General features: G+C 40.7%; 1 protein-coding gene across 7 annotated transcripts in view; it reads right to left on the bottom strand.

Moving 5' to 3' along the window:
- TTC28 (tetratricopeptide repeat domain 28) overlaps positions 1 to 12,002 on the bottom strand; it is a 575,247-nt gene that overhangs the window by 399,786 nt on the left and 163,459 nt on the right. Inside the window, exon 1 of one of the 7 annotated variants that reach the window (XM_043901462.1) lies at positions 6,288 to 7,265. The exons of 5 other annotated variants lie outside the window; for them this stretch is intronic. In XM_043901462.1, coding sequence (XP_043757397.1) covers positions 6,288 to 6,314 — 27 coding nt within the window. In that variant the 5' untranslated portion in view covers positions 6,315 to 7,265. Of the gene's footprint in view, positions 1 to 6,287; positions 7,266 to 12,002 lie in introns of those variants that run through there. One more of the 7 variants, XM_043901463.1, reaches the window with a different exon arrangement.

Below are 12,002 nucleotides of genomic sequence, written 5' to 3'. Positions count from 1 at the left end.
TCTGCTGTGTTTTCCACAGCATGTCATCACTGTGACTGACTAGCAAAATGAAGGTGGCTGCTGGAGCCTTTTCTTGAAGTTGGGCCAATTAAACTCTGTAGCCTCTCACACTGGCAGTGTTTACTGGCTAGCTGCTGAACAGTAAAGGTGCCAAATCAGATTTCCTCATCACTGACTTCCTTCACTTCTTATCAAGTCTATCAGCTATTTCCAGCTACTCCAATGTCCCTGGAAGTAGTTTTCTATTGATGACCATTTTCCCACCAGTTTTACAAGATCAAAAACATTTCCAGCTGAAGGGAATAAAGATTTACTCTGGTAGTATACAACCATGGTATTGCTCCACTGGTATCTTGTGACCCAGTTGTAAGATGTTATCATTTCATGCAAAGATGGGCACAATAAAGGACAGAAACAGCACGGACCTAATAGAGCAGAAGAGATTAAGAAGAGGTGGCAAGAATACACTGAAGAATTATACAAAAAATGTCTTAATGACCCGGATAACCACGATGGTGTGGTCACTCACCTACAGCCAGACATCCTGGAATGCGAAGTCAAGTGGGCCTTAGGAAGCATCACCACGAACAAAGCTAGCAGAGGTGGTGGAATTCAGTTGAGCTATTTCAAATCCTAAAAGATGATGTTGTGAAAGTGCTGCACTCAATATGTCAGCACATTTGGAAAACTTGGCAGTGGCCACAGGACTGGAAAAGGTCAGTTTTCATTCCAATCCCAAAGAAAGGCAATGCCAGAGAATGTTCAAACTACCACACAACTGAGCTCATTTCAGATGCTAGCAAGGTCATGTTCAAAATTCTTCAAGCTAAGCTTCAACAGTACATGAACTAAGAACTTCCAGATATAAGGGCTAAATTTAGAAAAGGCAGAGGAACCAGAGATCAAATTGCCAACATTCACTAGATCATAGAAGAATAAGGGGAATTCCAGAAACACATCTACTTCTGCTTCATTGACTAGACTAAGCCTCTGACTGTGTGGATCATAACAAACTATGGAAAATTCTTAAACAGATGGGAATACCAGACCACCTCAGTTACCTCCTGAGAAACCTGTATGCGGGTCAAGAAGTGACAGTTAGAATCTGTCATGGAACAACAGACTGGTTCAAAATTGAGAAAGGAACATGTCAAGGCTATATATTGTCACCCTGCTTATTTAACTGCTATGCAGAGTACATCATGGGAAATACCAGGCTGGACAACTCACAAGCTGGAATCAAGATTGCCAGGTATGCAGATGATACTACCCTTATGGCAGAAAGCGAAGAGGAACCAAAGAGCTTCTTGATGAAAATGAAAGAGAAAAGTGAAAAAGCTGGCTTAAAACTCAACATTTAAAAAACTAAGATCATGGCATCTGGTCCCATCATTTCATGGCAAACAGATGGGGAGAAAATGGAAACAGTGGCAGGTTTTATTTTCTTGGGCTCCAAAATCACTGCGGATGGTGATTGCAGCCACGAAATTAATAGACGCTTGCTCCTTGCAAGAAAAGTTATGACCTAGAGAGCATATTAAAAAGCATAGACATCACTTTGCCAACAAAGGTCCCTACAGTCAAAGTCCCTATAGTTTTTCCAGTAGTCATATACAGATGTGAAAGTTGGACCATTAAGAGCATTGAAGAACCAATGCTTTCGAACTGTGGTGCTGGAGAAGACTTGAGAGTTCCTTGGACAGCAAGGAGATCAAACCAGTTCATCCTAAAGGAAATCAGTCCTGAATATTCATTGGATGGACTGATGCTGAAGTCAAAGCTCCAATACTTTGGCCACCTGATGTGAAGAGCCATCTCACTGGAAAAGACCCTAATGCCATGAAAGACTGAGGCCAGGAGAAGGGGGCGACAGAGGATGAGATGGTTATATACCATCACAACTCAATGGAAATGAGTTTGAGCAAACTCTGGGAGACAGTAAAGGACAGGGAAGCCGGGCATGCTGCAGTCCATGGGGTTCCAAAGAGTCACACACAATTGAGCAACTGAAAAACAACAACTAGACAAAAGAGAGGCATCGCAGAATGTTAAGGAGGAGAATAGTGCATGTGTTTCTTTAAATAATTACTCTAGAAGAAGAAAGAAGGGAAAATCAGAGGAAAAGAGACAAGAAAAAGAAAAATCATTAGGATGTCATTTGCAATAGCTCCCGCAAGTGACAATGAGGCATTTGACTCTAACAGTGAGGAGTCAGATGTGAAAGATTAAATGACACACCCAAGGACACAAGTCATGGGAACTGCCAGAACCAAAACCTAGGTTTCTAGGTTGCACTGACCCAGGAATGATGTATAGAATAGATCTGCAGAAAGATCTTTATCATGAAATTTCTAAGACTTCTCTTTAAAACTACTTTGGTCACAATGCTTATTTTTAAGTTTAATTTTATACTATAAACAAACTGTGGTCCAAAATGAACATGATAATATCAACTAGCACAGCATTTAGGCAGGTAACTAAGTAAAATTTAGTATAGTTGTATTAAAATTTGAAACTGAGCTTTCTAATCTAAAAACAAAATACTTTATCATAGAAAAAGTGCAGGGATATGAAATACACTTTTTTTGGTAAAAGGAATAAGCTATTTCAAGACACAAATTTATAGGATGCAATCCTTATAAGTGAGCTTTGAAATAAGCTTTTTAAATGAAGCCCTATCAGAGAAGTCATTTAAGAAGCCAGATTCACATTATATTAATGTGACAAGTATAATAAGATAAATACATCATATGATTCTCAAATGACATAATTAATGTAGCTTATGTGACATATTCCTATTAATGATCTTTTATTATGTGTGAACAGTAAAATAACATTAGATAAGCAATGAAAAAATCCAATCAGTAGCAGCTTTCCTGAAGGTTTTGACTGCAGTCTTATTTACACAGTGTTATCTGATACTAATCCTTGGATTTTTAAAGAGCAAAAATCACTTCAGAATTGTAAACAAACATGTTCCTATGAGATGATCATTTTAATTACTATCATTTCTGCAAATACAAGATAAAAATAATGTGCTGCATGATCGCCTCTTAAGGGGAAAACAGATTCTGCCAGGCCAATAAGGTTATGTTAATAAAAGAATCGTGACCCTGGATCCCAGCCTAGTCCACAGAGCCTGACATTGCGTCTTCACAATGGCTGCTATGGGACCTATGTGGAAAGTGTGGCTGTCCCATCCCTGATATTGTCTATGAATGGTGAGAAGTGAGTGTCAAAATATTGTTGTTTTCTTCAATAATCCACTACAGTCTAATACCTATGAGCCAAGTAAAATATTTTGAACTTTATTAAAGATCATACCACCCTAAAAACAGATACAAGTTTCACAAAGCAATATTTCTTATTTACTTTTACATCAAATAAATACCTACTGAGCAACTATATTATCCTTGGCACCAAAAAAAGAGGTGTGAAGTATTGTTCCTAAACTCAAGGAGCTTGAAGCATAATTGAGAGGCTGATTTTTTAAAGGTGGGGGGAGGGGCGGTTTACTATCAGTAAAGCACAATCTATCTAAAAGAGCATAGATTTTAAATGCTTCAGGAATTCAGAGGTAGATAAAATCACTGTTTCTTCAAGAAGGGGAAGGAAGAAGAGCATCTTGGTGGTAGTATCCATAAGTGAGGGAGCAAAGCTAGGCTAACTAAGCTCCTCACTGGTCCTGAGGGCGGAACATGATTAATCACGTTCTGGTGGTTTCTTTGTGAAAAAAGGTAGCAGACCCTAATTGAATACTCACATCTTGAATTTTAGTATTTACTTAAACCCAGCAAATAAGCAGAGGAAAGAAGAGTAAAGAGCTCCCTTTCAACCATATACCCCAGCTGCATGCTCAGTTAGAAACAAAGAAACCTAGAACCTATGGTCATGGTCTTACAGTGAGACCAGAATTGACACAAGCCAGCACTGGTAGTGGCCGACAGGGCACCGTGACAGCAAGTTACCCACCAATCCCAGCCACAAGGCCCAGCTACACCCAACGCTGCCTGGGCCAGTATTCTACCGACTATCTTCTAGCTTTGCTGAATCACATCAATGTAGTATCACTTTTCATTTGTAGCATAAATGGTTTTTATGAAACAGCTTGACAAAACACACAGCACGTGACTGTACCACTACAAATGTGTTAGCATACCCAGCCAGAAACCATGGCAATGATTTGATCATGTGAGTATTCTTGCAAGTGTAAAAAATAAACATAATCTTTGTAAAGACTTATTTGTGCCCTCTAGGAGTTGAATATTCTTTCAAGGAAGCTTCCGTTTCCAATGTAGAAGAAGCAACAAGAACTGTTCTCTAGCCACCTCCAAATAATCACACAGTATTTGATAGCTCAGCTTATTTTTTAATCTTCCATAACTCTGTAGAATTTTATCTGGATCTTTATAACATGATGATTTGGGATTATGAATGCAGTGAATAAACACAACCTTCTGGTATAGCAATTTAAGTATCACAGAGTGAGTAAATACTTCAGAGTGAATCCTAACACTTGAAACAGAATCTTCCAGAGTCCAGAAATCCACCTGACTGCCAAGAATAATACTTCCGTGGTTCAAGCAATACCAGTACCCAGAGGGGTTTCCACAGACACAACCACATGAGTTACTGCGTACTGGGTAAAATAGAAAAAACAGACATTTATGAATGTATATTTTGCAGACATCTTAAAAGTACTCATAAATATACAATTTACAAATACAGAAGATATTGAGGGGAGGGCTCTAGGAATGCACAGCATCTGTTTAAATTGCTTGATTATATCGCTTCTTCTACGGGTTTTCCTCACCCTAACTCTGATTTTTATAGGTCGGGGGTAGGGGGGAAGATGCATGGATCTCTTATCTAAAATACATGAAACCAATCTCACTGAAAGAAGCTCTATGATAAGAACTAATATATGAGAGATTCTGACTTCAGGATGAGGTAGAAATGACTTCGTTTCAGATAGCAAATTAGATATCAAAGAAAACCTTTCAATTCACCAGGCTATACTGAAGCAGTGTTAGATTTTCTAGCAATAAAACAAATGCACAATATCTTCTCATGCATTTCACACAATTTCTATTTCAGCTCTGATGTAAAACATGGTATCACACATCATGCCACAAAGAAAGAGTCAGTTTAGCTAGTTCAAGTAAAACACCAGGCGGCTGCTAACATAGACAGGTCATGGCTGGGGAGGCGCACTGCACATTCAGTTCACTATGTTTTCCCTCAGAAGAATGTCAATAAAAACCAGGCCAAATTAGGTATTTGGGGGGTGGGGGCGGGGGGAGGAGTCCTGCTATGCAGTGAACCACTGCGTTCACCTAACAGCACCAGTCAGACAAGTTAGCAAAAGGGAGCCCTAGCCAAAGCTACAGCCGCCAACAACTTGAAGAAAGCTGTCTTTCTCCCTGAACGTCCTGGGGTAGCGACCAGTCCCACATTTAGAAACGTTATTTCTGGGACCAATAGCAATTTATTTTGATAGAACCACTGGATTTTTTTTTTCTTGAGTTCTCAACAAAGGAGCCATATTAGGAAATAATCTCGCAAAAAGCAAAGTGCCCCCTCCCCCTCTTCCCCACGATCGAAGCACACACACCCGTGCAGGCTGCCACGCACAGACACGCGCCCGTGACAATGGCTGGCGTGTTCACTCGCGCTGGCCCACGCGGCCGCCTGGAGCCCCGCGGGCAGAAGGCCCAGCCGGCCGGCCCCAGGCGCTCAGGCTGGAGGCCCCGCGGCCCCGCTGCCCTGGAACCAGCAGCTGGGCGGTTGTGCTGGGGATGCTCGCCCCCCAGCGGGGCCCTGGGGAAGCGGCTGCCAGCGGCTCAGAGCCTATTAACCCCTTGGGGAAGTAGGTGCTACAACACCCACCTGCGAGGACGCTGGAGTGTGTCGGGAACACAACCCCAAATGGCTCCCCGCAGAGGAGGCGCCACCGAGTTCTTAGACCCTGGCAGCTCTTGGCTGGCTCCGGCAAAGCTAATCGTGTTGCTAGCTCCACCGGGTTTCTAAAGCAAAGGGCTGTTTCTTAGCTGTCACCCCTGAGAGTCCGGGCATACCAAGAAGGAAAAACTTAAAAGGGCAGTGGACGCAGATCAGACTTGGTAACTCGGCCCTAAGGAACTGGCCTAAGTCCCAAAGGGACAGAGCTATTTGGACCTGCCCGTCCAGCAAACTATGGAAAGGGTGGAGGGACCCGAGGGCAGCCGCCCCCGTCGCCCCTCCCTGGGTCGGGCATCAGGGCCCCGTCCCCACTCTGGGACACTTACCTTCTTCCGGGGCTGCCATTTCATCATATTTGTACAGCCGATATGTGGAACATCAAGATGCTGGCTGGGGGCTGGGGGCAGATGCAGGGCAGCGGCGACTCCAAGTCATGCTGCCTGCCTCCCACCCCCTAATTCTTTCCCATATTCACCGCGAAGGGAAAGAGCCCAGAGAGTCCAGTCTTTTCGCCTGCAGTTCAGTGAAGTATCCCCAAACCAGGAACACGCTCCCCACGGGGCTAGGAAGTCCCAGCAGCAACCAGAATACTCCAGCCAGAGCGGAGCATTTTCCCCTCGGGCCAGCGCCCGCAAAAGGAGCCTGCAGCAGGGGGTCTCCAAGCCCGCGCAGAGACCCTCCCTCAGAGAAGAGCCAGAGGACGCAAGCCGCTGCAGAAACCCAGTCGGGTTCCTGCCATCCAAACCCCTTTTGACGAATTCTCCTCTTCTCAAAAAAAGATTAGACAAGCAATCAAACCCTCACGCGCAGCCTGGAGCAATTCCCAAAATTCTGAGTGTATTTCTCGTTTGTAAAATTTAGCAAAGAAAATTCCAAAGATCTGTAATCAGAGCTTCTTTACGCTGTTTTCTCTTCCTTCTTGGATAACTTGGGGAAAGGATCTACCCTTCCCGAAATGTCTACCTTCCCTTAACACTGTAAATAGGAAAACTTGGTTTGTGTGTTTAGATTTTTTTTTTTTTTTTAATTCCCAAGAACCTTAGTGGGGAAAGGCTGGAAGGAAATCCTGCAAGAACCCAACTCCACAGCTCAGTCTGCACTAATGACTTCCTTCCCTTCAGCGCAAGCACAGCCTGCCCAGCTCCAGCCACACAGAGCAAATGGTTTCTGGGTCTTAGTGCCACGACATCTGCTCCAAAGCAAAAAGTAAGGCACACAGTTTCAGAGGCACCTCACAGCTCCCAAGGACTCAGAGTCAGAGGAGATCTACAGAAGCAGGAGACCATTTCAAAAGATCTTGATTTGTGAGTTATATCTAGAGGAAAAAAGAAACAGAAAAGATTTCTAGACCAAAGGGCTATATAATCTAAAAGTGTGACTTGAAGGAAAAAGATTTAAGGTATCTGACAAGATTAAAATTTTAATCAAAAGTAGACTCTGCTTCTCTAAATTTAGCATTGATTTTATTATTGCTATCAAGATTAAGTTTCATGCAGCATCTGTAAAATGATTCCATCCTACTTAAGGAGATACATCTCCAAATACAAAATACAGTGTAATTCTATTATTTGTCATCCAACATGTCTAGTAATTCTTATTACTATGAGGCTACTTTGATAGATGGGAATTAATGGGTACTGTAAGCTACTAGAATACTAACTGATGTGCATAATAAAAACAACTGATGTACCATCACTCCATTGTTCCAACCACGTTTAATGTATTACTCTCAGAGTTCTATAATATAATGCATTGGCAGGATTGACTGATGGAGATGATTATAAGCAGACTGGACACTAACAATATCAGATACAAATGTCATTAAAATACCCAAAACAGTTAACTAAAACAAATTACTTTTGTGTCTTTTTTTCTAAGCCTGAGTCTGAAATCTGATGGTGAAATCATTATCTTTTAAAAATAATAATATCAGCAATTATAGCTGAAGGAATAAGCACTAGTTCTTAAGCCATAATCTGCATCATAGGTACACATCAGCCTTACTGCTCTGCTCCATAAAACTACTAAGTGCCTATGATGTAAGCACCTATTATTTGCCAGCCCCTGTTCCAGACACTAGAAATATGAGTAAGAGGCTGTCCCTGCTCTTAAAATTACATACTGCAGGCTGGAGTCACAAATAACACCAATCCTTTGTGTATGTTCTAACATATCCAAATCATTCTTCACAGCTTAACATGGATATCTTACTAACACGGAAGTTCAATAAACTCCAAACCAAATTCATTAATCTTCCCCAAAATCAGTTTCTCTTCCCAACCTTCCTGTATCTGTCCATAGCACTGTTATTCTTCCAGGATCACAAACTAAAACTTTAATTAACATCTTTCCTATGTCTAATTTATCACCAAGTCCTTTCACTTCTTTCTTAGACATTGCTTTCAAATTCCTACTACTGATATCTGAGGTCAGAGCCTCACAAAACAAACATATATTAAGTCTCAACTGGGTGTAAAACATCATAAAGGATAGAAAGGTATAAAACTAAATCCCTACACTAGAAGAAGTTAAAAGAAGTTAGGACAGAGCTGAAGACCTATAAGAAGACAACCAGACATTTGCCTTGGTCAGTTTAACAAATGAGTTACGTGGTTTATAGCATTCCAAGAGACAGAAGAAGAAACCACTGTAAACAGGGATGGCCAAGGAAGGTGTAACAAAGGAATCTGAAATAGAAACTCAGAGGAGATACAACTCATTCTAGAGCCAAAAGCCAACATCCTTACCACAGGCAGTAATGCTCTTCAGAATCACAGAACTCATCTCCTACCCCCTCTCCCACTGACTTTCTCAGACCCTGCCATACTGGCCACCTCACTGTCCCCTGAATATATCAAGCACCCTCTTCCTGAATCACTCTTCCCCCAAATACCTTCTTGGATCTCGCCCTCAGTTCCTTTAGTTCAAATACCATATTAGAAAAGCTGTCTTTCATCACCCCTTCTAAAATACTAGCACTATGACCCACATGCTGTTACCGTCTCTCTTCCTTGGGCCTTACAGTTACTTCATAGGCATTATGGCATATATTAAGAGTTTATTTATTTAATGTCTTATATCCCCAAGAATATAAGTTACAATGGAGCAGGAACTTTGTTATAAAATCAACACCCAGTGAACAGTGCCTGATACAACAGTCAATAAATATTTGTTGAATGAAATAACGAAAGAAAAGAATAGTGTGAGCAAAGGAGGCAAACCTATGTAAGATGTAGTCAAAATATACCGATCTGCCTAAAATGAAAGCTTAAGTATGAGAATGTTAGAGGCAGAATGTTTATTGTTCAGCTCTGTAATCCTCAGGGGCCAGCATACTGCCTGGCACAGCAGAGGTGCTCGATATTTATGGGAAAAAAGAATGAAGGGAGGGTAGAGATTGAATGATGAATGAATGAAATTCCATTCCATTCCATATAAAGTAAAAGATACTTTGGCAAGGTACATTGGAACCAAATGGTAGGGAAGAATGTAAAGCAAAGAAATTTGGACTTTATCCTGTAGGACGCAGGGCATTAAACATATTAACAATGGTCAAGAGGCACACTGAAGCAACATTTTTAAGCAATCTAACAAAATATTAACTATGACTTTATGAGGCTGCTTTGTACATAAACCTTTAGATTTTTAAATTATGTGCATAGTTAAAATGTTTATAATGATCATTCAACAGATATCAAAATTGAAATCACAGGAGTTAACTGACCTTTTCAATGCCACGGGGCAAGTCAATGGTAATGGAAGGATTAGAATCCAGGGCTTATAAACCAACACCTGAGTAATGGAGGTAGGAACCTACAATTGCTTAGGGGTCAGAATAAAAGTTTCTATTTTTCACTCTGCCTCTGACTTGCTATACAACAAAAATTTTCAGAAGGGCAAGGCAGGTGACATGAATAAATGAAACCGGTATAAGATAAGAGGGAATTTTAAGGATGATAAATCCGGAGAAAGATAAATCATGAAAAAGAAGGAGTTACAACATAACACTAGTCAATTGATGTCATACAGGAATATCAGTCCAACGGTGCCAGATGCTCTAAATTTTCATGAGAAGCTAAAATTTTCCTGATTTTAACTGTTTGCTCAAAAGTTTTAAAGCATCCTAACAGGCCAAACAAAACATGCCTGTAGGTCTAAATTCCATCTGCAAGTCATAATTTGTGACTGTGGATTTAACTACTCAAGGTTTCACTTTCCCACATGTAAATTAAGAGAACTTCGCAGTCCCTAATCTATGCGGTGGTTTTCTGAGGGCATCTATAAATCTATATGCATACCACACATGGTCTGTGGACTAAGGAGCTCAGATGCTGTCCCGTGCTCAAATGTTGCTGGACTTAGTAAATTAAGACAGTTATTTAAATTGGCAGATTGGGAGTCTGAGAACAGTGGATTTAACAGGAAAGGCGACAGAGAAATTTATGTTTCGATAGAAAGATATAAGCAGTCTAAAACTTTAAGGTGATACAAGGTTTCATCTGGTTTTCAATTTTTTAGGTATACTTCCTTTGGGTTACTTATTTGTATGGTATTTCTTCCCCCACTGACTGGTGAGTGTTTCGACTTTCATTTAGTAGGTGCCACTTGACAGAAGAATCACATGGACAGAGGAGCCTGGCAGGCTACACAGTCCATACGGTTGCACAGAGTCAGACACAACTGAAGCGACTTATCACAGCACAACACTCAATAGAGGACCATTACCTATAAGCCTATAAATATGAATACAATCTTTAATCACCTTGCTTTTTTTCTTTGTGCCTTTATTTATTTTGCTTAATCCAAACTGATTTAGTAATTTACCTGAAATATTTATAGAATTACTATCATACCAGTATACCTTCTCCTTTGGAAATTACTTATATGGAGCTACCAAGATAACACAACTCAGTGCAGCTTATTGTTTGAAAGATCCAGTGTCAAACAGTAAGAACACAATTTCTCAGATACGCAGCTACTAAAAGGCATCTGTACAACTCCATTTTTAACACAGCACTTTGCAAATCACTTACCTAAAAGCAGATACTGTAAAACAGTCTATTAAAATAGTGTTTTCCTCAATAACTACTTGTCTATTCAAATCTGAACAAAAGCAAGAAAGAGGAAATGAATGGAGAAAACACACCTTTTTTCATTGCTGTGAATTTCTTCAAGATTTCCTAAGGAGTGATATGTCTGACACTGATCACAGGGTAAATGCATGGAAAAGCTAGTATCATAGTTATTTACATTTATTGTGTTTTAGAATAATAAACTCAATGTGAAACAGTATTTGGAAAATATATTAATTTTCCCAAAGACCTCTAAATTATTTTCAAGTATCTAAAGAGACATTAGGAAAGTAAAGGGACAAAGGCAGAAGTATATTTGAGACCAAAAAATGTGGCCTCATTAGTGATCTGCATGTGCTCAGTCACTCAGTTGTGTCTGACTCTCTGCAACTCCATGGAGCCTGTCAGACTCCACGGAATTTTCCAGGCAAGAATACTGGTGCAGGTTACTATTTCCTACTTGAGGGAATCATCCCAGCCCAGAGATTGAACCCACATCTCTTGCATCTTCTGCACTGACAGGCAGATTCTTTACCACTGTACCACCTGGGAAGCCAATCATTAATAACACTTCACACAACTGGGTGCTTTCAGAATATTAAAGGCCTTGCTTTGCTTTAAAAAAAAAAAAAGCAAGAAAGAAAGAAAAAGAGAGAATTTAACCTGTTATATAGTAAGAATTCTGCCACACAACCAAGTAGATGTAGAACCATGCTCTCATTCCTTGGAAGTACACTCTACAACCTCCAGGGAGAACCACCTCTAACCTTAGCCACCTTGCTTCCTTCCACTATGTCAGACAGTGTCAGAGAAGCTGAAGCACAATCCTGTAAATTCAACACATACTGATGTAGGAGACGGATGGGCTCCAGGTTAGACATTTATAACTGGCCTCCTGTTTGCATTTCATGGGGCACAAAGAAGTGGGCTTCAGGCTGGATACAAACTATTAGCATTTTCTGAGACAAG

This window comes from Cervus elaphus, chromosome 5, assembly GCF_910594005.1.
Source record: "Cervus elaphus chromosome 5, mCerEla1.1, whole genome shotgun sequence".
Taxonomy (NCBI): domain Eukaryota; kingdom Metazoa; phylum Chordata; class Mammalia; order Artiodactyla; family Cervidae; genus Cervus; species Cervus elaphus.
The sequence above is the reverse complement of the archived record's forward strand: the minus strand, read 5'-3'. Positions and strand labels throughout refer to the sequence as shown.